This window comes from Amblyomma mixtum, chromosome 6, assembly GCF_055824585.1.
Source record: "Amblyomma mixtum isolate Tamu chromosome 6, ASM5582458v1, whole genome shotgun sequence".
Classification (NCBI taxonomy): domain Eukaryota; kingdom Metazoa; phylum Arthropoda; class Arachnida; order Ixodida; family Ixodidae; genus Amblyomma; species Amblyomma mixtum.
This window is the reverse complement of record NC_143017.1, coordinates 15,685,788-15,711,221: the sequence shown is the minus strand read 5'-3', so window position 1 is coordinate 15,711,221 and position 25,434 is coordinate 15,685,788. Positions and strand designations below refer to the sequence as shown.

Here is a 25,434-nt window from a genome sequence, read left to right as displayed (position 1 = left end):
GGGAGATGATGGCACCATTTCTGAGCGTTCGGCAGAATGCCGACGGATTGTTTCTTTCAGGCTGAAGTACTTATAGCCTTTTCTGCACCATAACAGTATCTCGACATGCGCCCTCTGTGCAGGGCAAGATGGGCAGCAGTGGACCTCCGGGAGCTCAGGGCCCGCCGGGAGAAAGGGTGAGTCTAGCCCGAACCATTGCTACAAAGAATGTCGGTTTGTGCTCAAAAAACAGTTTGTCCTCAAGAGATCGTAGGGATGCAGACGAAAGAACAAAGCTCATAGAAGACGCAAGTTCCATACAAAGTGAACATAGTGCAAGAACATAACATGCATATAACAGTGCGAATATAAAACAAAAGTTATCCACCCGCCGCAGTGGCTCAGTAGTTACGGTGCTTGGCTACTTATCCGAACGACGCGGATGCGATTCTGGACGCGGCGGTCGCTTTTCGCTGATGGCGAAATGCTAGAAGCTAGTGTAATATTTGTGGCCAGCGCACGTGAAAGAACCTCAGCCAGTCACAATTATCCAGAACCCTCCACTGCGGCGTCCCTCATAGCCTTACTCGATTTGGGACGTTAAACCCGATAAAAAGAACAAAAAAAGTTGTTTCAGAAGAGTTTTGAAGAGACGACGAGTGCGTACCAGATAGTAGGCCTTACTTTTTGAGACTAATGTGAAGCATAGACATTTGAAGATCTATTGAATGACGGGAGACATATGGCGCTAGAAAAAAGGTCGTAAATTTGCACACATATACAAGATGCGCTGTTTGTTAAAGTGTACGAGAATCATGAGAGAATGGTAGAAAGTATAATTGCTTGAAACGAGTAGTGCAAAAGACTTGAAAATTTCAGAGCCATTAGCTGGTTCTCTTTTATTTATATGTAATTTGCCAAGGAAGGTGCTAGCGGGATCAGACTAATATTCGGCTTCACTCAGGAAAAATGAACGTGCTGCTTCCCACTGATCGTACTCTATAACCCACACTCATCACTCGCACCATTGCACCGTGCATCATGCGCTACATTTTAGGATCACTGCGAGTAGCTCGTTTACTTTACGAGAACTGTGCGAAAAGGTGCCATTAAATCGTGGTTACTAGTACAAGGTGCATGCTCACGCCTTGGCACCGAGTAAGCCTTCTCTTCTAGGGACTACAAAATTGGGAAACTCCGAAAAACATGTAGGGTGGCGAGCATATCGTCAAGTGATACTTAAGCGTATTGTAACACTCCATGCTGTCACGGAAAGCTTTAGGAAGAGCACAGTAGTAAACAGTGAAGGTTTTTGATATCCGCATATAACTGAACTTTTTTGTTTAATGCTTCGTGATGAAATTGAAAAATTGCAGACGGTCTTCGGTGTCGCAAGGTGCTGCAGGTATTCCTCTGGCATTGAAGGAAGCGGTACGCAGGCCACAGTGGGCAATGCATTAGCGACAGGGAACAAAAACACTTCAGTAACTCATTTCAGGCACTGGCACCAATGTGCCCATACCTTGAGAAACACGTCTTTACTCAGGTTCCATTAAAGAAGCGGCTGCGGTTGGATGCTGTGGTATCGGCGTACATAATATCTTGTCTTCCTTGCACTGTCCAGCTCGACGTGTCCTTTTCACGATCTGCAGGACACACGCGGTTTTCCTGATAAAACTGTAGGATATACGCGGCATATGCGCTCGCTACGGACGATATCACATATGCTTCTTCCCCTCATTCCTAGCAGACGAAAGGGCATTATGTAGCCCTAAGCACATAAGGTTTAATGCTTTGTAGCGCTTTCAGCAGTCGGTAGCCGACCAACTTGGCCGCCAACCCTTGCTTTAGGTTCCAGTGAACAAAGGTGCAATCAAATATAATTTTAAGTCTGTAGTAAGCTGCCTTTGTTTTGTTGCGATTCGATATAAAGTCGAAATTATTATCTGACCGTTCGACAGGCCTTGACGCTGTTTGCAAGATGACTGTCAATGGTATTTGTACCTGCGCCAAGCAGGATAAAAATATCTCAATAGAAGAAGAGGTAAAAAAAGGTACTTACACCGTCACTTGCAATTCAGTTTAATTTGAAGGAACTCTGTTCCATATCGGACAAGGTGTAGTGAAGAATTTTGGTAGAAACGCTGTAGTATACTGAAGAGAAATCCAGGATTTGACGAAAACCCGTCTGGCCGGTTATGTTCATGGCGGAAATTCTTCAAGCGCCGACCATTCGTTATAAAATGACGTTTCGGCCCCACTACAGAGGCCTTGTTCACAATGAAAGCAAAGGAATAAAGGTAGGCTGTATATATTTCATGATATGACGGAAGAAGCCTCATTGCGATTAAATGTCTGTGCCGTCGTCTGAATACGAAAAGATTGCAGGAAAAACCTTGTTGTCTTGCTCTTTTCTTTCCCTATTATCTCGGTGCCATCTCAGTCGATTTGATGACCCTCGGAGACAGCATGATCAGCCAGTGCGTTGCTTGCCACACTCTTGTTCTTGACATCATTGTGGTGCTGCTGCATTCTTTTCCGCAAATCGCCTGTTTCACCAATGTAGACATGCTCACAATCAGCTGAAGGAATCGTGTACACAATACCCGGGTACCTCTTCTTTATCTTGTATTTCACTGTAACCATCGCATGTCTGAGCTTCCGCGTGAGTACACGTGCGACGTCGACTTCATAATATCGTAATATACGGGATAAGATTTCGATTACTCCGGGGAGAGGATATCGGAATCCTTTTCTTCATCTGTCGCTAGGGTTCTTCGGCGCGGGTCAGCTAAGCGGTTCTCGACTTTCCGTATAAAGGAACTGGCATAGCTTGAAGACATCAGGTCACGGTGAACGGTATCCAGATTCGTCGCTTTCTCTTCCGATGTAGAGCATAGGTTTTCTGCACGGCGGACAAGTAAGGCGGCAACGGACTCTTTGTGACAGGCCGGGTTTACGGAACTGGAATTGAGGTACATGCCAGCGTGCGTGTCCTTCCGAAATACACTGAATGACATTCCAGAGCCGTCGGATTTCACCAGAATGTCCAGAACAGGTAGACAACCACATACTTCTTCTTCCGTAGTAAACTGTATGGCCGGTTCTATGCGTTTCAGGTGCGAAAGGAATGCTTTCAGAGACAATGTCTGCATTATGCAGAAGCAGTCATCCGCATAATGACATTTAGTGTATTCCAGAAGGACACACACACTAGCATGTACGTACCTCAACATGAGTTCCGTACACCCGTTCTGTCACAAAGTGTCCGTTGCCGCCTTACTTGACCGCTATCCGGAAATGGCATGCTCTACGCCGAAAGAGAAACCGGCGAATCTGGATACCGGTCGCTATCCGATATCTTTTACACAGAAAGTCGAGAATCGCATAGCCGACCCGCCGCCACAGCAGCCTCACCGACAGAAGGAAATGATTCCGGTATCCTATATACAGTAAGATTTGTCCTACGCAATGCACTCCGGAATGCGTGCGGCGCGGAGAGATAGCCACCCTCTACCACCCCACATGGGGCTGTCGGGCGAGCCCGAGAGAGCCCAAAGTTACAAACCCGTCCGTCGAGCAGTGGGAGGAGCTGCTGTCCAGCTCCGACCCGCAAGATCAGCTTGCGCTGGTTGAGGGGCGGGCCGAGGAGGCAGCAAGAACCAATGGGATCCTGTACCCAGGAACACCACCTGCTGCTCAAGACCCTAACCCCTAAACCCCGTCGCATTTAGTGGAATAAAGTTTTATAATCAGTAATTACTCCTTCATTACAAAGTTTTGTACTCCTTATACTACTACTATCTCCCCGGAGTAAGCGAAAGCTTATCCCGCATATTACGATCTTACGAAGTCGACGTCGCACATGCACCCACGCGGAAGCTCAGACACAGTGAAAGACAAGATAAAGAAGGAAAAGTTCCTGGGCATTGTGTACAGGATTCCTTGCGCTGATTGTGAGCATGTCTAAATTGGTGAAACAGGCGATTTGCGGAAAAGACTGCCGCAGCACCATGATGTCGTCAAGAACAAGCACGTGGGAAACAACGCACTGGCTGTTCATGCTGTCTCTGAGGGCCATGGCAGCGACTGGGGTAGCGGGAAGATAAGGAAGAAATGAAAAAGAACTTTACCTTGAATCTTTTCATATTCAGATGACAGACAGCAGACGCGCTTAATCGCAACGAAGACAATCTACCGCCGATATGCTCCCGCTGCTTACGTCATATCATAAATATATATAACCTACCTTCATTCCCTATCTTTCATTGTGAATAAGCCCCCGCAGTGGGGCCAAAACGTCATTTTTATAATGAATGGTCGGCGCTTGTAGAATTTCAGCCATATACCGAGGAGTTTCCTAAAGTAAAAGAAGCAAATAACAGAACCAAATTACTAGACGAGTAGGAAACACGCACGGGCTAGGCCCCATCTATGCACATTTCGGCAATGCCAGTCAGATGGCTTTGTAGCCAACAGCGCAGAGGCGTTCCTTCCAATGCTGTCAGCTTGGAAACTGAGAGTGGTGGAGTTTAGCTGCGAGAGGACAGTCCTAAAACCGAAAAGACTTGCAATCTTTCACACGGTGATCAAAGCAACACGTCCCCGATTTGCAAGGACCTCCAGAAAGACTAGTGTTAGTGCTCTCGCGTCAGGGCACCTCACGTGAGTAATGTAACTCACACACGATAACGTTCTCGTATAAGTTCCCTACGAAAGAGTGTTGCGCGTAGCCCCCGCCATCTTGCTCTGAAAAATATTCGAGTTCTGAGACAAAGCCACCACTTGAGCACAGGGCAACTACACTTGACGCGGCGTTTAGAGGAAGTGTTTGCGCTATCCGCTTTGCTTTTGGCTATGGAACCAAATTTATTTTAAACAAAACGCCGTCTCGCGCACTGGTCCAGTTGTCAGTAGTGGGGCGGATGCTCGCCAGAAATTTTCCACCAAGTACAACTGGGCCTGTGGATGAGTGGCGCTACCTGTTGTGAATGCTACTAGACACTAACGCTTTCTTCTGAAGGAAAGTTCAAGTAAAATTGCATGTTTCAGATATAAAAACCATCGCTCATTAAGATATTAATCCGACGAAGGTAAGTGCCTCTCCCCTAACAAGAGTGCACTGTTCATTCAGATTATAGCAGAGCACGAAACAGCGCGGAAGATCAGCTGTTCTGCATTGCATGAATGCTGCAGAGGCTCGCGACTGCGTTTGTCCGATGGAGACAGATCGGCGTTTGTAAAACAAAGGCGAGACTCTGTCAACATCTTCTGACGGCTGCTACCCTTCTGGGGCGTTGTAGCTACGATGATCGTCGCTCAATTGTGATGCAAGTAAGTGGTATAAATGCGTTTGCTCTCTCAGGGTCCTCCGGGGCTACGTGGTCTCCCGGGACCCGACGGACTTCATGGGCCAAAGGGCGCCCAGGGTGAGACGGGCTCCCAGGGGCCACAAGGACCCAAGGGCTCCTCGGTAAGTGCGCACCACCTGCCTGAAATGTTTCAGTTCCCTCCTTTCACCTTTCACTCTGAGCAGGAATTGTAAAAGAAAAACTAATTACGATAGCAACTTATTTTGTTGCGTATTTCAACGCTTTAAGGCTGGTTTCACCTGCAAAAAGAGGATGATTAACGCAGGATAAACTAAATAAAAGAAGAGGCCAAAACGGGGATGGGCTAGTTGGCGGTGTGGATTTATTTATGCATCCATGTGCAAGATGGACCAGACGTACACAAAAAAGGGACACAAAATTGAGCTTGTGTGCGGTGGATTTTCTGCACTTTGAAGATAATTCAGAAAAAACGACGATGTGCCGCCGGTGGGATCCGCAACCACGATCTCCGAATTACGCGTTCTGTGCTCTACCAACTTAGCTACGGTGACAAATCGGTCCGGATTTCTGCTTTTGGGGGCATTTATGTGTAGTGTGATCGAAACTTGAGGTCACATCTCTACTTGGCACTCGCGGTAAAACAGGACTCTCTACGTCGGCCGCTATGGACGAGGTTGACGCTGGTGAACACTCTCAATGTTCGGTTACGCTACACATATATACTCCCGAATGCAGACGACTGGACAGCCGTAGCCGCAGCTCAGAGATTATACTTCCGGCCCCCCAGCGGGCCGGACCTGTCTAACATAAGATCCGTCGGAAAAAAGCTGCCAAGGATTACGCACTGGTTCTATCGCATCTGTCCAAAGGTTCCAGCGTTTTGCATGCCGTTTTTTTTTTTTGCACTGGGAAATACAAGCCAGGCCATATCGCATCGAGCATTTTGGTGATGCCCTCGCGGCGTCCTTCGCTCCTACCGGAAGTGGTTGCCCTCGGGGCATATCAGATGAAGCATTTGTGGGTGGTAACGTTCAACGGTGAAGATGCGAAGACGAAGATTCTGCAGGCCGCAGCTTTCAACGTGACGGAGCACCACTGCACGGTCATTGACCCCTGCAACCAAGGCGTCATGCTGAAACTTTTATGGCTGTTTCACGGCGTGCATGACGATGACATTCGAGCGGCGCTGGCGGCATATGGAAAAGTTACAGAAATAGCGAAGGACAAGTGGAAGGTGCACAAGTCTTCTGCGACGCGCTCGGTCACGCTGAGGCTCAAAGTGGACGTTACCATCAAGGACCTGCCACATCAACTTCGGGGCGGCGAGGACGCCGCACTCGTCCATGTCCCTGGCAGATCGCCACTCTGCCTCCGGTGGCGTGGCACAGGGCACATATGTCGAGAGTGCCGTGTGCAGCGTTGCGGACTCTGTCATCGCTACGGCCACGACGAGTGCCAGTGTGCGCACGTATGCCCACTTTGCAAGCCAAGCGAAGAGTGACGTGGTTGCCGAGCACTTCATGGACGAAGCGGACGCCGAGGAAGTTTGCCGTGAAAGCAGTGAAGATGTATCGCGGAAGGAGTCACCTCCTGAGAAGACCCCAGCTCCTAAAGAGCCCAGCGAATTCGGTTTGAAAGCTCAGGCGACAGCTCTTTCCGTGGCTGAGACACCTGTGAAAGAAAACGAGGACACTACTCCTGCAAGCCTAGCGTCGAGTGGGCAGGAGAGGGGCGAACAAGAAGTCGATGCTGCGATGCCCGCGGCTACTACCTTACCAGCGAAGAGGTTGCAAGAAAACACTGGCAACGAGGGAGCGACGCTGTAAGGGGCGGAGAACCGAGAGCCTCAGATGAAGGTTCCCCCGGTTCGCCGCCTGTCCTTCAAGCCAAGACCAAACGTGCCCCTGGACCGCAGGACTGCGTCAGTATTGCCTACGCCCTAGCGGGGCTCCATTTCCTGCCTAAGCGGTAGAAGCCCGGTCTATAGCCGGGGCTCTAAATAAATAAATAAAGAATGTGTGTCAGCAAGCCCTCTATTTGTATACATGATAGGAAAGTCATCTTCTTGATGCCGCGTAGCAACACGTGTGTTGTGTTTGGTTGTATGATTGTTTGTCTTCACTTCCTTTACATTCCTATCAATAAAGTTTCCTTGGTGTTTCCTATCCATAAAGTTTAGTTCTGAGTTAGCGCTTGTCCTGTGTTCATCTCACTTTTGTGCACATTTTTAGCTCTGCTGCCCTCAAGAGGGCATTACCAACTCGCCCGCTTAGCAATTCCACTGTCCTATATGTCACTGCATAAGAGCTTCGATGTTTATGTTTGCAGCATTAACACTTAGGATAATAATGTTGTTTACGTAAGTTTTCTAGGGTAGCAAAGGTGAAAATCAAAAATATTACTCCAGATAGGACCCTCTCTCTGTGTCAGTTTTTGCACATTCGAATGAAAGCTTCTGGCGCTCTATGGAAACAGGCTGAAGCACTTATATGGAAGCGCGTCTCAGCCGGTGTACTGAGGCACCGCGGCTGAAACGAAGGCAGGAAGCGAAAGATTCCGCTCCAAACACTCATTATAATAAAAGAACAGCCGTGTTTTTCATGGATAATTTCAATTAGGAGACATTCTCTCTGTCGACGATTTAAAGAGAAGGTGAACATGTAAAGGAAGGGTCAATCGCTTCCCGCAAGAGAGGATTATTCTATTCGGAAACCGCGCTGACTTGTTTATGTGTACGCAGTCCTTACGGGAAGCGACATGAGGTGACTTCATTTCAATGTAGCCTCGTGGGATTGTCGTGTATCTTTAACATGCGTATTTTTCTCTTCCCCTCAATGTTTTCAGGGTGACGCTGGAAGGCCCGGAGCGCCAGGCCTCCAAGGGCTTCGAGTAAGTTTCTTTTTCTAACAAAAATTTAGTGTCCTTATACGCGAAAACTCTTTCAAATTGTCTACTTCAAAGGTTGCAACTTGTTTTGGTGATTGCGTATTAAGTCCTCCTTAAACACGCAAATGAAGGATTTGACCATTATATTCGATAACGGAATTGCAGTCGCCGCAGCCACGGATGGTATATATTACGCGATAGTGTATACAGCTTCCTCAGAGGAAACGCTATCGCCGTGACTTAGAATTGCGAGGAAGGCCTCAGAAATGCGTCGGAAAAACTGTGGAAGCCTTATGTGATGGGTATGAGGCGATCTCGGATAACAATTTATTGTGCGGTCATGAACATATTTCAGGACTAATACTAGCTGACACTAGTACGAATTCTTCAAAACTGCACGAACATAAATTGTCAACCCTTCAGCACTCCTATTCCCGTTCTTTAATACGGCTTACAGATAACCAGTGTACAGGCATGCCGGCAGGAAACAGGCTATCCCCAGTCCAGGATGTGAACTGAATGATATCGCGTGAGGTCTTAGGCTGCGCCTAAGGTTCTCTTAATTTTTCTCAGCTACTATCGGAACCTGTGCTTCCACTTTGTGCGTGCGTTGAAAACCGTACAGTTTCGCTGCCGAACTGGATGCACTAGATGCGAAAAGATGGGAATGTGTGCGAGCACAATTTATGGTGGCAGTAAGAACAAAAGCAGGCAGCTGCAAGTTATTTTCAGGAGGCAGTAAATATATTTTAGGCAGTTGTTAACACTCGTGACGTTGGAACCAACACACGTGAGCAGATGTTTGAGCGACGAAAAGCAATTTTTCTTTTTGATTCAGTAATTTCAAGGTTTTCTCATATTTCACAGCATTAAAAAAATTGCAGTCATTTTAGAAAACCAGACTGCATATCCTAAACGTCTGAAAAAAAAACCCACACTTGTGACACAATTTACTTTAAAGGTCTCAGGAGGATACAGTATTGAATAAAACTGTCAGGTGTGCATATTGGTTGTAAATATATTAATTTTTCATCCTCTTCATCATCAACATACACGCTATTACCAAGGAAGTTAAAAACACTTTAAAACAAAAGCCGGACCAAATTTTTCGTTGCCTTCTGTGGGAGAAAGCGGATAAGAGTTGTCTCCTTCAAACCACTTTATCTCCCTCCTCTCATAGGGCACCCCAGGCCTTCCCGGCATTCCAGGCAAGGACGGTATCCCTGGTGAGAGGGTAAGTTCTGCGCCTCATTTCCGTCATTTTTATGTTAAGTTGTTCTGTTTTATAGCTTAGGCTCATTTTTCGTTTGGCTATTTCCTCACCGACTGGGGAAGGAGCGAAATTTATTAAAATTGAGCTCTGTATTTCGCTGCGTACGCACCCTATACTTTGGCAGGCATCGAAATGCTTTAGTGTTAAGAACGAGGAAATCGAACAGCTTCAAAATTTCTGGCTTCCTTTTCGTTATCTAGAGTATGCAGTTCACTTATTCGCAAATGTGATTATTGCTACCAATTTACATGCTGCAATTAAATATTTATAGGCCGCCTTTGCTTCATTTCGTAATTTAGGTCCTAGGCAGCATACGACCAGAACTAGTGAAAAAGATGAAAAAAATATGCGTTAATGTGGTCAGCATTTCCTGTCTCAATTCCTTAACTCTTGAACCAACGCATGTGCTGCACCTCGAATGACAACAGTGGTTGTGCTGAGTTGCAGTCGCATTGAGCGAGTCCCACAAAAGCTGCCTTCCCAAACTTTTTCGCTAAGTGTGAAAGATGCTGGGGAGGAAGCTATGAAATTTTTTTCTTACTCAACATCAAATGTTTCGTCACTGTTCTTTTTGTACGGCAGCAAAAGACGCATTTATTGCGGGCAAAATTTCATGTAAAAAAACCACATCATTTTCGGTCAATTCATTCAAACTAAGGACGTCTAGGAGTAACTGGCGGGGTCGTCAAGGCTCAGAGTTGCGCAACCGCAATTAAAAGTCATTGACCCTTCCGCACTTTGTGAAAATGGCGCATGGCGGTGACGCGTTTGTTTAATTTCATTTTTACTTTTCTAGCAGATAAAAGCTTCGTATTCAGTCAAAGTGCTTTCTCTGCTATCGGATCGAGGTAGCTAAGAAATGAGGAATTGCAGTGTGCCCCCAGGGTCTTTTTAAGCATGCGGGTGCACGTTCTTCTAGGCCGTAGTTTAATTTCTTTGTTGCACGTTCGACGCTAAGCTGTTCTGTTGTGATGCTTTGGGCGCACTATGCTGTTCCGTCGTCAGGGTGCTTTGTCGTCGTGCTCTTTCTTTACCGTCTTAGATCCGGCGAAGACGCTTTGATGCGGACAACATAGGCAGTGTTCCAGAATCCGGGGGAGCACGACGTCAGCAATGCGCGCGCCGCCATTAACGCGATGGCGTTGAAGTGCCGTTGTGCAGAAAATCCTGTGTCGGCGCCGAGCGAGAAATCATGAGAATAACTCTGGCAGATGTTGCCCAGAGGGCAACCTAGGAAGAAGGTCGGCCACCTAGGTCACGTGATCTTGGGGCGTCATCACGACCTGCCCACCGGATAGTGAGCAAATTGGCCACCGTGGCAGGTGGTGGCAGTTGGTCGCTAGGGAAGAGCAACCTGGGTCGCATAGGCCCACTGCTGGAGGCCCGATGCAGTGTCGCATCGCTTAACAGCTGCACTACTGCGGTATATATATATACCGCAAAAAAAGGGAAAAATCTTGGCACGGTATGTAGAAGTAAGAACGTAGACCAACGTTTGAAATGCTTGAAACAATTTATTGACGTTTCGACCGTGGAACGGCCTTCGTCAGAATGTCTGGATCGAGAGGGATGGCACAATATATGTAGGGAAGAACAACGCACAAGATAACAGAGCCAAAAAATTCGATAAAAAGCATCAGGCGCATGCCTACAGAACGATAAAGGAATCACAGTGTCAATCACGAGACGATAAATGAACCACAATACACCACAGTTACTTTGCGAAATTTAGTCTGTCTGCCGTGTTAGCTACATATAATAAACATGGCAATGTACTTTGCTTATAATCAGTCCTAAGATCACAAGTGACCATCTTGAACAGCGAGAATGATGAAGGAAGAAGTTACACATGATCAATGAAACATATGGAGGCAATGAACAGCATAATCAGTATAAAGAATATCTATTACTAAATATAGAAAAGAAACTGATGACGAACCAGAATACACTGACCTAAAAGCGAAATATTTGGGCACTAAAAGGGTATGGAACTCAATTTTCCTGTGCTTTCATTTAAACCGGAAGACACTGTATTGAACTTATGGCTAAGGTAAGACTCCCTAATTTCCCGGTCATGATTAGTTTTAAAGCCTGATTCCAGAATGGTAGCAGAAATCTGATCAAATGAGTGGCCGGTGAGTTGGACATGCCTTGATAGCGGTAAGTTCGGTAGGGCTTGAACGTGGGCTTTGTGGTTGTTGAAGCGTAATCTAAACGGGGTTTCAGTCTGACCTATATATTGTAAATTACATACGGTACACTGCAGCAGGTAAATGACATTTGCAGTATCGCAGTTGAAATCACCGCGAATGCTTAAACGAAAGAGTGAACCGGTGCTATTGACGCTACAAGATGTGGTCATGTGCAGACATACTTTACAGCGACTCTTGTTACATGGATGGCAGCCTACGGGTTCGGGGGAATTGGTCTTTGACGATGTTAGTATATCGCGTAGGTTTTTTGACCTTCTGTAAACTACTTTGGGTGGCTCTAAAAATATATTCTTCAGGCGATCACTTTGCATAAGTATGTTATAGTGCTTATTTAGGATTGTTGAAATTTTTGGGGCAGATGCAGAATGGGTCAAGACAAGGTTGGTATGAAAGTGCTGAACTGTTGGTTAATCTTTGGCAGGTAGACTCGATTGGTGTAGTGTATCAGCCCGCTTAACGGCGTCATCTATCAGTTGTGGTGGGTAATTCTGCTTAGTCAGCGAGTTACGAAGTGTAGCGCAGTTGCGTTAAAAATCAGATTGTTCCGAGCAGATGCGTCTGAAGCGGACCACTTGACTGTAGGGGATGCTGGTTTTAACATGTTTGACATGGCTACTGTCAAAGTGCAGGTACTGTTGGCGGTCAGTAGGTTTACGGTACACTGTTGTAGTTAAGCGGTCTTCGCGAAGTGAGACTGTGACGTCAAGAAAATTTATTGTAGATCTAGAATACGTATGGGAAAATAATATCGAAGGGTGCGCGCTGTTGAAATCGGCGATAAATGATAGGAGTTCGGCTTCGTCCAAATTATGCAAACATATTTACGGGTATGCTTGAAAACAAATTTTTGGAAATCCGGTCTTTAGTACCATTTTGCTATAGGCGTTACATCGATGATATTTTTTTCATTTGGCCCCATGGCGAAGCCGAACTCCTATCATTTATCGCCGATTTCAAGAGCGTGCACCCTTCGATATCATTCAACGATATCACGTTCAAGCCCTACCGAACTTACCGCTATCAAGGCATGTCCAACTCACCGGCCACTCATTTGTTCAGATTTCTGCTACCATTCTGGAATCAGGCTTTAAAACTAATCATGACCGGGAAATTAGGGAGTCTTACCTTATCTATAAGTTCAATACAGTGTATTCCGGTTTAAATGGAAGCACAGGAAAATTGAGTTCCATACCCTCTTAGTGCCCAAATATTTCGCTTTTAGGTCAGTGTATTCTGCTTCGTCATCAGTTTCTTTTCTAGATTTAGTAATAGATATTCTTTATACTGATTATGCTGTTCATTGCCTCCATATGTTTCATTGATCATGTGTAACTTCTTCCTTCATCATTCTCGCTGTTCAAGAGGGTCACTTGTCATCTTAGGACTGATTATAAGCAAAGTACATTGCCATGTTTATTATATGTACTTAACACAGCAGATAGACTAAGTTTCGCAAAGTAACTGTGGTGTATTGTGGTTCATTTATCGTCTTGTGATTGACACTGTGATTCCTTTATCGTTCTGTAGACATGCGCCTGATGCTTTTTATCGAATTTTTGGGCTCTGTTATCTTGTGCGTTGTTCTTCCCTACATATATTGTGCCATCCCACTCGATCCAGATATTCTGACGAAGGCCGTTCCACGGTTGCAACGTCAATAAATTGTTTCAAGCGTTTCAAACGTTGGTCTACGCTCTTACTACTACATACCGTGGCAAGATTTGATCGCAGAGCGTCACGACTAGCACGCACCCAGGGGTCACTCAGGAACCAGAACTGCACTTCGTCGACCTCTTCGTCCCATCGTTTGAGCGGCTGCCGGTCGTCCCCTTTACATTTGCTTCCCAAGCCGAAAAAGTAGCCATCCTGGCGATTTACAGGGAGCAAAGAATGGTCGGATCATAGTAGAGCTGAAGACATTCGACGTGTACAGTTTCACGCCCCCTGCGACGATGATCCGGAGAGTGGTCAAGGGGCCCACCTATGTAATTCACTGGAGAAGTTTGTTGTAGAACGCGGTAACGGGCGTGGTAGAGGGAAAGCAGATTCGAGGTGAGGCCGGGAGTAGAGGAAGGCAACCAGAGCCAAACGATTGCGCCGGATTGATATGACACGGGAGGGTCCGAGGAGTCCTGACAGTGCTTTTTGTGCCGCTGGAGCTGGGTGGTGAAAGAGCGTGCAAGTTGCCGACATTCTTCGGCATACAAGTGAGCTTCGGAAAGGGATGTGGTCTCGGAAGGCTCAGGGCGATAGGGAAGGATGGTGTCCATAGTGTGATGTAGGTTCTCGACCATATAAGACGAAGAAAGGGTAGAATCCCGTCGTTGTCTGCGTAGCCGTATTATACCCCAGTCAAAATAAAACCATTGGAACCAATTGGACATTCCAGTTGGAACTAAATGGACATTCCAATTGCTTCCAATTGGATTTCCCAATTGGTACCAATTGGTTCCAGTTGTGTTTTTAGCCCCCGACCAATTGGATCCAACTGGACTAGCAAATTGGACCCATTAGGCCAGGCAGTTATTTGACCCAGAAAATATTCACAAAATATGTTACGCTCATTGAGTAAGGTCGCTAAATGTTTGAATATGCTCTAGGATCTTGGATGATTATTTCTACAACTTAACACATTGTAATGTGCAAAAGGAAAACTCATTTATGAGGATTGCGGGGAGATACTCTGCCTAGTGCCAATCAACATTTTTCTACGGAATTGAAATTAACATGCTTTTATGGAAATCGAAGCCAACAAACACACATGCATCACACACAAGCAACACTGCACATTCAGGCACTAGTAGCATACATTAGCTCAATATGTACATCCAGAAAACACACTTCTGCTCCGACTTATATACCCAATTTATTAGGCTCTCATGCTGGGGCCGGTGGCGCTTGCCCACTGAGCGCAGATATTTAATTTAATTTCAGCTCCAGTGGTGGTGTAGGTGATGAGTACAATTTATTAGGCTAAGCTGCTGATAGCTCTTATTGTAAGTACCATATTAGTTCTACCTTTTTCGCCAAACATGCAAACATTCATTGGATAAATTGGGTGCAGCTCGGTGGACCAATTGGATGCAATGGGTAAGACCAATTGGGCTCACCAATTGGAAATCCATATGGTCCAATTGGATAGTCCATTTGGACCGTCCAATTGGAACACCATTCCAATTGGAACCAATTGGAAACTGAACTCGTCCAATTGAAACCAATTGGAATCCATTGGAAATCCAATTGGTTCCAATGGTTTTTTTGACTGGGACGCGTAGGTTACGAAAGGAAGTACTTTGTCCCTGCTGGAGTGGGCGGTATCAACGAACATGGCGAGCATCTCACTGAGTGTGCGGTTGAACCGTCAGTCATGCCGTTGGTTTGAGGGTGATAGGCGCTGGTTCAGCGATGAACGATTTGGCATTCCTTTAGCAGCGCAGCGAAGGCTTCCGAGAGAAAAACACGGCCGCGGTCACTTAACTGTTCTTTCGGGGTGCCGTTACGAAGAACAAGACGGTGTAGGATGAAAGAAGCAACATCCTGTGCGGTGGCAGATTGTAGAGGCGACGTTTCTTCGTAGCGGGTTAGGTGGTCAACGGCTGCGATGACCCGGCGGTTGTTAGCCGAACTGGTTGGAAGCGGACCAAGAAGATCAATGCCCACGTGGTAAAAGGAGCAGGCAGGGCAGGGTAACGGCTGTAACGGAGCGGGGTCGTGGCGGGGGGGGGGGGGGGGGGTCCTGCGACGTTGGCAGGCCGAATGCACTGACCGAATGGATGACTGAATGTACGGATGTATGAAGCAGTACATACCGCCCCAGTAGTATCGCAGACGCAGGCGAGCATACATTTTCAATACACCGGCAGGGCCGCATTGCGGATCTGCTTGGAAAGAGGCGCAGATGGCAGCACGGATGTGGCGCGGAATCACCAACAGCGACTTTCGCCCTTCGGAGAGGCAATGACGCCAGTATAAGAGGCCATCGCGAACGGCGAAATGGTGGGCGTTGTGACGAAGGGTCCGGGACGAAGAAGGTGGCGAGGGATTAGACAGGAAGGTGAGGAGCGAGTTGATAAAAGGACCCTGAAGCTGTTCGGAGAGTATATCAGGGACATCGAAGGAGGGGAAATCATAGGCACACACGAGTGCAGAGGTGGAATCGCATGGGAACAGTGAACGGGAAAGTGCGGCGGCGTCTGAGTGCATGCGTCCACACCGATAAATGACGTGAATATAAAATTCCTGGAGACGTAAAGCCCAGCGGGCTAGTCGGCCAGAGGGCTATTTGAGGGAGGACAGCTAGCAATGGGCATGATGATCGGTGACTACATAGAACGGCCGGCCGTAGACGTATGGGCGGAACATGGCAATCACCCAAATGATGGCGGTGAAACATCCTTTTTCTGTGACAGACTAGTTGGATTCCGCATAGTTCAGGACACGGCTCGCGAAAGCGACAATATATTCCGGATACCCAGACTTCCGTTGGGCAAGAACTCCGTCCAAGCCCACACCGCTCGCGTCAGTGTGAATTTTGGTCGGGCATTCGGGATAAAAATGGCGGAGTATTGGGGGAGTGGGGGGGAGACCAGCAGGTGACATAAAGTGTTGAATGCGGCATGGCAGGCGGGTGACTAAGACAAGAGATTCGGGCTGCCGGCAAGAAGCTGCATTAAAGGGGCGATGATACAGGCGAAATTCCGGATGAAGCAGCCGAAGTAAGAACACAATAAAACTCGAAGTTCTTTTAAGGTGGTCGGTTTCGGAAAGTCAGCGGCGGCTGAAGTTTTGAAGGGTCAAGAAGAACGCCATCCTTGTATATGACATGGCCTAATATCAAGCAAACAAGGGAAGGGAAAAGAGGGGCGCGTTATAAATATGGAAGAAGCCAACAGCCACAGAAACCAAGGGGCACAGGGGATTTTTTTTAATTTATTTATTTATATTGTGGTGTTGATCAATTTAGAATATTACTGAATATGTTATCGCTTAAAGCTAATTGATTAGAAAAGCAGAAGAAAAAACAACCACATGCCGCCGGTGGGATCCGAACCCACGACCTCCGAATTACGCGTCCGGTGCTCTACCTCTGAGCTACGGCGACGGCTGTCAAATCTTCTGCTTTCGGGGGTATTTATGTTTACAAGTAACCTAACCTTGAGAGTGTTATCAGCGCCACCCACGTTCACAAGCGGCGGACGTAGAACGTCCTGAGTTACCGCCGGTGTGACGTAGAACGTCATCGAACGGAGAGGGTGGAAGCTGCGTGAGAACCCTCTTATGCTTCCTATGGCGTCAAGGCTGCCAGAACCGAGGCCCTCGTTAAGCAATTAAGCAAACAAGGGAAGGGGAAAGAGGGGCTCGTTATAAATATGGAAGAAGCCAACAGCCACAGAAACCAAGGGGCACAGGGGATTTTTTTTAATTTATTTATTTATATTGTGGTGTTGATCAATTTAGAATATTACTGAATATGTTATCGCTTAAAGCTAATTGATTAGAAAAGCAGAAGAAAAAACAACCGGATCCCACCGGCGGCATGTGGTTGTTTTTTCTTCTGCTTTTCTAATCAATTAGCTTTCAGCGATAACATATTCAGTAATATTCTAAATTGATCAACACCACAATATAAATAAATAAATTAAAAAAAATCCCCTGTGCCCCTTGGTTTCTGTGGCTGTTGGCTTCTTCCTTATTTATAACGAGCCCCTCTTTCCCCTTCCCTTGTTTGCTTAATTGCTTAGCGAGGGCCTCGGTTCTGGCAGCCTTGACGCCATAGGAAGCATAAGAGGGTTCTCACGCAGCTTCCACCCTCTCCGTTCGATGACGTTCTACGTCACACCGGCGGTAACTCAGGACGTTCTACGTCCGCCGCTTGTGAACGTGGGTGGCGCTGATGAACACTCTCAAGGTTAGGTTACTTGTAAACATAAATACCCCCGAAAGCAGAAGATTTGACAGCCGTCGCCGTAGCTCAGAGGTAGAGCACCGGACGCGTAATTCGGAGGTCGTGGGTTCGGATCCCACCGGCGGCATGTGGTTGTTTTTTCTTCTGCTTTTCTAATCAATTACCTTTAGCGATAACATATTCAGTAATGTTCTAAATTGATCAACACCACAATATAAATAAATAAATTAAAAAAATCCCCCGTGCCCCTTGGTTTCTGTGGCTGTTGGCTTCTTCCACATGGCCTAATATCGTCAGCTTCGTGGAACCGAAGTAACATTTCTTCAAGATTTGTTGTAGCCTGGCTTCGGAAAGGCACGTGAGGACACGCTGGAGACGCACTAAATGGGAAGAAAAATCTTTGGAAAAAACGACAATGTCATGTAGATAGCAGAGACACGCGGCCCATTTTAGCCCGCTGAGAATATTATACATCATTCTCTAGAATGTGCCTGGACCGTTGCATAGGCCGAATGGCATGACATTGGGTTAGATTGAATTACCCTCTATTAGATTATCATAGAGGATTATACAAATCCCACCAAATATTTAACCTGAATCCATATTTTGGAACGGGCGAACTTCCAAAACTTCAATCTGGTTTGGAGTTTTTGGGATGGGCCGAATTCTATGTTTTGAGATTGTACACATTTTCATCTTTCGGAGTGCCCCACGATTGGACCATTGGTGGTCACGCGGTGTTGATGATTTCATGGCCCTCTCAATCACATTCATATTTTGCGGGGTGTCCTCATACGCCTTTCTGGCGCAATGGCGCAGTGGATAAGCGATGCACCACTGCCCCCGACAGGCGCCTGTTTCAAACAAAGCCACCGGTGGTGCTTGTGAGACACAGGTTGCTCTTCCCGAACTCCCGAACGCGGCCTGTGCTGCGGCGTTGCGCTCGCTGTCGTTGGCCGGCGCTCTCCGGCTCTGAGCGTGCAGCAGCTGACGTAACTTTGCACCCTCGCCCTCGTTTTCTAGATGATAAAACTAGGCGTGTAAGATGTGCGCGTGGCGCTTTCGCGTGTTCGGAGCATGGTTGCGTCGACCGAGGGCGCACTGTATAGCAGCGGTTTTCTTCTTTCGCTACGGTCAACTGCGCTGAAGTGGATACCTGGCGTTTTTCGCTATTTAATTATGCCTGCTTATATTCCATACACCATAGCTTAAACGGATAAGAAAAATATCATTTTTCTGCTCATTTTGATGCGTCTAAATTAGAGCAGGGTAACGGAACTCGAAATTTAAATACGCTTTTGCTGGGTTGCGTTGCGTACTGACTCTTTATGCTGCTTGAGTGCACGAATATGTGGAAGGTTTTAGCCTTTGGCGGTTTTCGAGGCCACTTATCTTCTTTTTTTATCTGCAAATCGTTTCTACTAGCCCCCTGTTTACTATGCCTATGCACAAAGTCAAACAGCGGGACTGCGGGTGATGTAGCTCTCGCTACCAAAAAAAAAATAGTAGCTCTAATCAGCCTTTCCGCCTACCAAACTAGGAATTTGAGAAAAAAACCTAAGTACCCTTTTCGTTCTAATTCAATCTTGAAAACTGGCCATATAATAAAGGTAAATAGGAATAGGCTGACTTAAAGACATAGCCCTTTTGGAATGCTTTAAAGGTGGAAACGCCATTTTTTTGTCAAAAATGGCATTTCATTTGCAGGTAGTGACCTTCTTTACCCAAACGGATGTTTCAGCCCAGCGTTGCATGCAGTAGCCTGGAAGAAATGAAGCAAACTTATTTTCCTATATGGCGCAACCCAGGGCCAGCCCGGAGCTGATGGAAAACCAGGCGAACAAGGCATACAGGGCACGCAGGGGCTGCCAGGCTTGCCTGGGCTGCCCGGAGCCAAAGGAGACCAGGTGAGCCACGCACCATAGCGCCCGCTAGACTTACTTGCTTACTACACCTCTCGTTATTGGGCGAATCGATTTTTCTCGATTTATCGCATTTGATCTTAAGGTCATTATGTCGCGGCGCTTCCTCCCCACCAACGTCCCCCCGCCCCGCCCCCCCCCCCCCTCCAAAAAAAAAAGTTCTCGGGGCATAGAAATCACAGACATCATATCAACTTTGAAGATGACAGTATTCCTTGCATGTAAGACGGCATATATTTGTGCATGTTTTCTTCGAATAAATCAGTTGTGAGTGGCGCTTCGTCCCGTCTATCTGTCTTGTGTTCTGTCTTTTTTTTCGCGGCTGTAACCAAAGATGAACATGAAAATGAACTAGGGCACTTATGACCAATTACGTACGGTGATAGAAACCATGCACGCGGGGTGTTCGGCTGCGGCAATGGCATATTACTCCACTGCAGAGACCAGCGAAGCTGGTCTGTTCGCGTCGCTTGAATGGACATTGATGAAGACGAGGGTAGCAAAACCCAGGGCGAGATACTGGCAGTTCAGCGCGCGGGTTGTAGTGCTGCGTTGATGGTGCTGCGCTCTAATGAAGTGTTCCGTGAAGCTGATCTGTTCGCGGTGGACTGGCTTTGAAACCCGCCTACGGATATATAATAAACTTCCTGGTGATGTAAGCATTTCCGATTACGTTATAAGGCCGCGTTGGTTTTGTGACCGTGTGATGTGGGTTTTCCGTCTCATTAGCCATATAATGGCTTCCTATTCAAAACCCTAGTGGACTTGCACTCAGCGGTGCACTGTGCGAGCCAAGCACTAAATTGGAAAGCATACCCTTTAGTTTATAGCTGCATGCTTAAAAGTCACAGTAAATAAGCTTCTTTTATTTTTGCGATCCAAAAACGCCTGTTAGCTCGTGTATGGCGCTTGTGGTTAGGTTTAATCTCTTTTTGTAATAAAGAACATGTGAAAGGCTTGCGCCGAAATACCTTGAATGTAGTTCAACCTGGTTCGGAGAAGTATGTCGTTACAACGTGTTTCTCTACTCAAGAAGCTTAATAACCATCTCTATTGGTTGTGCAGTTGGCAGCAGCCGTCATCATCGTCATCATCGTCCATAATCACCGCTCTCAAACGTCTAGTTACACACCGCGGTGAACTGTTCTGCTGATCTCCTGTTAACCTTTTACTGCGTCGGTTGTGCCTCTTATACTCCCGCAGACTTCCTGGTCTAACCTAGCCATAGGGATTTCCAGCGCCTTCAGATACGCTTTCATTCCGCTTAGAATCGACCACGTTACCACGCTGAGCGATAATACGCGTTTTTTTTCTCCGCAGCACATTCCTTGTGCATTTCAATTCATTGGTTTTAGCTAGGATATCATTAACTTGAGAGGTGACGTAGTCAAGCAGATGATGGTTACGATGGTCATTTTTTTACTCCTGTGCGTTAACGATGCCTCCATCTTTTTCCTGTGTATAGCTCATTGCCGTCTGCAGCTTTATTCCAGTTCTTTTCGTGAAGCTTCGAGTTTCTGCCCCACAGAAGCGGCCCTTTAAAGGACAAAACCATGGCAGATTTTTATCTTGTGGGGTATTGGAAAGACGAGATCATAAACTGATAGCACCTGCCAAAAGCACTTCATTCTGATTGTTCGAGCTTTGCCACTCTCCTGGCCATGATGGAAGCGCTCACTATACTCCGTTTCATACATAGCAGTCAACGCAGCGAAGGCTGCGGTGCATGTTCGCGCTCCTCGTCCGCATCGTAATGTAGTGCGTCGAAAGTGAAAAGAGTAATGAACTTAAAATTAAAGTAAATGTTGGTCAATAATGTAGTATAATAATAAAAGTGCTTTATTTTGCAGAAAGATTGCTTTTTCTTTTATGTTCTTCAAAACAGTGTGCCTTAGTGTCTTGGTTTTTTTCCGGCTCCTCCTGCATCAGGTTTTCACAGCTAGGCCGGCCGGTGATGTCGTCTGCTTTCGTCTTTCGGTTTCTGAGTCTGCTAAAATGGCACCGCTATCTCTTACACGGTTGTTTTCTTCGCCTACTGCGGCTTCAAAAACATCTCCTGCTCGCCTATTCTCCAAGCTGAAATCTCCGAAAATTTTGAAAGACTTCAAGCAGGTGATTGTCAACGTTTACTCTAGCGTAAGGAAACACTTCCCGGAGAAGGCTGTGCGTGAAATTCTCGAAACTGTGTGCGAGATGACCAGGGTGAGCCCTCGGACTGCTGCGAGGTTCAAGAAAGAAGGTCTCTCTACTGGAATAAGATCACCGCAAAAACGACCTAGCAAGGTGACAATATCTAGCCCTTGCAGTGTTAAATATAACAGCTTTGCACTCAACGCCATCCGACTCAAGTTACATCGTATGTATGCCGTACACTACACTGCCTTTTCTCTTCGAACCAAGTAAACAGCCCTGTGTTTTTCAAAGTAGGTATTAGAGTTTGACAGTTTCGAGTTTCTACCGAATGAATCTTTTAAGAAAAATAAAAAAAAAACAAAAAACAGCCAAGCCGGGTGTCGAAACTTGGCCCCTTATAAAATGGACAGACAAGCGCGCGCTTTGTACCACTCAGCCACTGCGCTTTTTTTTTTTGTCTTTATTGCCACTCGCGTGACGGACGGATACATTTCGCTTGCTTTGTGCAGCAAACTACTTTCGAACCTTTGGCAACGTTGACTGCTATGCATGAAACGGAGTATATTTGCCACTCATACGTGGATGCCATCATGGGTTCCAATATCTCAGCGTGAACTGTCGGCCTACTCAGAGTTTAGAATATCGCTTCAGGAACATAACAGCAGGATGTTAGCGCGGTGCTGACAGAGTCTGTGGCGCTCCAAAAGCAGGCGTACTGCGTAGTGCCTGACAACGAAATAGGAAAGCGAGTGTGAGAAGTTTTGCGACGACACCAATCCAAAAAACGAGTTTGCAAGCCGGGCCCAGCAAGCCCCACTGACGCTGTAAGATGCCATGGCAATCGTCACTGTGCATCTGTCACAGTATGCCAGTCAGTATTGGAAATTTGGGTACTTGCAGCACTGGTAACCCAGGCGCGGCTCGATTACTGACGGCACATAACGAAGGCTAATGGCAAACCTCGAATGGCAAAGCTTGTGCGGCGCGTTGCACAGCTGTAATAAAATTGCTCATAGGAGTACGCATTAGATATAAAACCCGTCCAAGTTTGGTGCTGGGGAAACTTTGTGGAGCAAAGAGCGTTAATAAAATCAGGAGCACTGCCACAAGTGCATTACCGTTGCGAATACATGCCGGCGAGAATGCAAGTCATGCGAACGAAAAATGAGATACGTATGTGCTTTGTTTCACTGTGGTCATGTGAGGCCAAATTAGGCGCACTGCCCTTTTCCCGCATGCAGGGCGAGGCTGGTGGTGATGGCCGTCCGGGACCACCTGGACCGCCGGGTCCCCGCGGTGACGTGGGCAAAGAAGGGGCGACGGGACCGCCCGGACCCCCCGGTCGTCCCGGAGACACTGGCGAGAGAGGCCTGCCGGGACCCATTGGTGCCCGGGGATTCCAGGTAGGCCACATGCGCAGCTCTAAGCGCTTCAGCACGCTTTAGAATTCGGCGGGCATGTTTCTTCCGAAAAGCAAGATTGGTGCAGTTTATGAACTTTCCATGTTTATTAGTAATAGGAGAAGACCTTTATTCGGCCATAATTTACAGGCCGAGCATGTCGACGGCCTGGGCGACCAGAAGTCACTGTTCTCCCTCCATTCCATGTTTATCTTTTTTGTTCATTGAAATTGTAGCTGGTTTTGCCTACTTTAGCTCCTGCATTTTGCTTTATGCATATATATTTTTAATTCTATCATGTGTTTGCTGTTGTTTTATGTTGTTTTTATCTTCTCTTAAATTGTATATTTACATGCCACTTTGTTGATGTATATACATTTTCTCCCTTTCTCCCGCAGCTAAATTTGCTAAAATCAGATTGCAGTGTCAAACGTAAACACAAATTCTTGGAAATACATTCAACCTGCTAAAAAAGAACAGGTGCAATACCAAAAGGCTGAAAGCTGGTCTACTCAGGTTTATTGGCGGGTAGAAATGCACACACTGTAGCCTCAGGTGATAGAGCGAGGCGTTACGTCATCAAGGAAACATGTTGCTAAGCAAATAAAAAGTTGCGAAAGCGTGCAGTGAACAAAATGAGCAAACGGAGGCACCAGTCTTCAGGTGGTTCGAGTATCGCAGGCGATAAGGGCGGCCTCAACTGACGTTGTAGCCTTTCAACCGTTCCATTCGCTCGCGGATGGTAGTAGTTCCGTGTTTGTGGCGCATGTCCAGGACGCCTGTTAACGCATTAAGCAGGTCATTTTTCAATTGCTGTCAGCGGTCGGTTGTCAGCGGTCGGTTGTTACTACGATGGCGCAGCCAAAATTAGAGGTCCAACATTCTACGAAACCAGACGGCCAGGTGGACTCCGTGATAACGTACAACGGAAGCGGTTCGGGCCAGCGCATGTAGTGGTCAACTCAAGTAAGGATGTAGCGTTTGCCACGTGAAAAAGTCAGAACACATGCCTGGAGGTTTTACGCCAACCGCTCTCATTGCCGGTCAACAGGCAACCTCCGACAAAGTGTGGAAGGTGGTCGCTGCTTTTTATTATGTCCTGCAAAGGTGGGGCATTGTGTCTTTTAGCACTGTTTTGCTAGTAGTCGCGCCACTTGCCCCGTTCAGTTGGTGTTTTTCTTCGGAATGTCCGCCCGTGTGTGTACGGCAGTGCAGCCTTGACCACTGTTTCTGGCACTGCCCGTAGGGTCTGCCAGGATTGCCGGGAAGCCCGGGTCCCGCAGGAAAAGAGGGTCAGCCGGGGACGGCTGGTCCACCGGGTCCTCCGGGCCCCACCGGTGACCGCGGCGAGAGAGGCTTCCCTGGCGAGAGGGGCCGCGCAGGGCTGCCCGGTCCTCAAGGGGTCCGCGGAGAGGCAGGACCCCCGGGACACGACGGCGCTAGGGTGAGTGTCCGCTGGGTCTCTCTGGTGGTGTTTTTTTTTTGCAAGCAAAGAAATCAGGCCGACATGTATAATTCACTACAGTGTATTTGTCATCGTGGTATAAATGACTGCGAGTGCTCTGACTAAAAGCTCTCACTTGACAGCTTCACGGTTAATTTTCTTTTATCCCATGGGCGTTCGTACACCTCTTCGTGTACCCATCCACTGGCAAGTAAAAGGGCAGCGATGTAATTAACTTTTATTCGCAAGCTTTTGACTGGAGGTGCGCAGGTCACCTTTTAAATACAGCCCAGTAAAGTACGAGGAATGGTTACAAATTTCGAGGTTTTAATTGGGGAGAGATAAATACGTTTTCCCCCGTTTGATCGCGGCTGACACAGTTAAAACTGCTCGATCCCGCCCCGTGGTCGCGTACGCTACCGAGCGCAAGCCGACCACGCCGGGCCTTGCTCTGAGGGAACAAAGGAACCGCACACTGGCTGACACAAGCAAGACATTTATTGCTACAGCATCAATAACACCAACTAGCAACAAAATACGGTGTGGAATCGAAGACGTCGGACTCACCAGCGCGGTTACGAGCGAACGTTTTGATGTCACAAGGACCAAGCTTCTTTAGTTTGTGAGACCTAACGGAGTTAAAATCTTTAAGTTATTGTAACATAAATGTAGAAAAATCGAGCACTAAGCAAGAATTAAGAATTTTCTCAAAATCGGAATACAACGTATGTGGCGTTCTAATTAAAAGAAAACTCCAAATTTCGAGAAAATAGCTAGGTTCAAAACGTTAAATAAAAAAAATGGAAGCGTGTCTTGCTATGCGAGAAGAAGTAAAACGCGACGAGAAGGTGAGCAAGGTACATTAGTTTATTTGTAGCCTCACGCGCTCCTGGAGGAAATAGCACATCGAGAATTGAAAAGTCATAACGAGTTTGAATTTCTTTCA

At 46.9% G+C, this 25,434-nt stretch overlaps 1 protein-coding gene across 1 annotated transcript in view; it reads left to right on the top strand.

Moving 5' to 3' along the window:
• Positions 1-25,434, top strand: part of LOC149338280 (uncharacterized) — a 273,452-nt gene that overhangs the window by 150,029 nt on the left and 97,989 nt on the right. Inside the window, exons 19-25 of the mRNA XM_089550727.1 lie at positions 123-176; positions 5,345-5,452; positions 8,157-8,201; positions 9,379-9,432; positions 19,398-19,496; positions 22,886-23,047; positions 24,291-24,488. Of these exons, the coding sequence (XP_089406853.1) occupies positions 123-176; positions 5,345-5,452; positions 8,157-8,201; positions 9,379-9,432; positions 19,398-19,496; positions 22,886-23,047; positions 24,291-24,488 (720 nt within the window). The remainder of the gene's footprint in view (positions 1-122; positions 177-5,344; positions 5,453-8,156; positions 8,202-9,378; positions 9,433-19,397; positions 19,497-22,885; positions 23,048-24,290; positions 24,489-25,434) is intronic.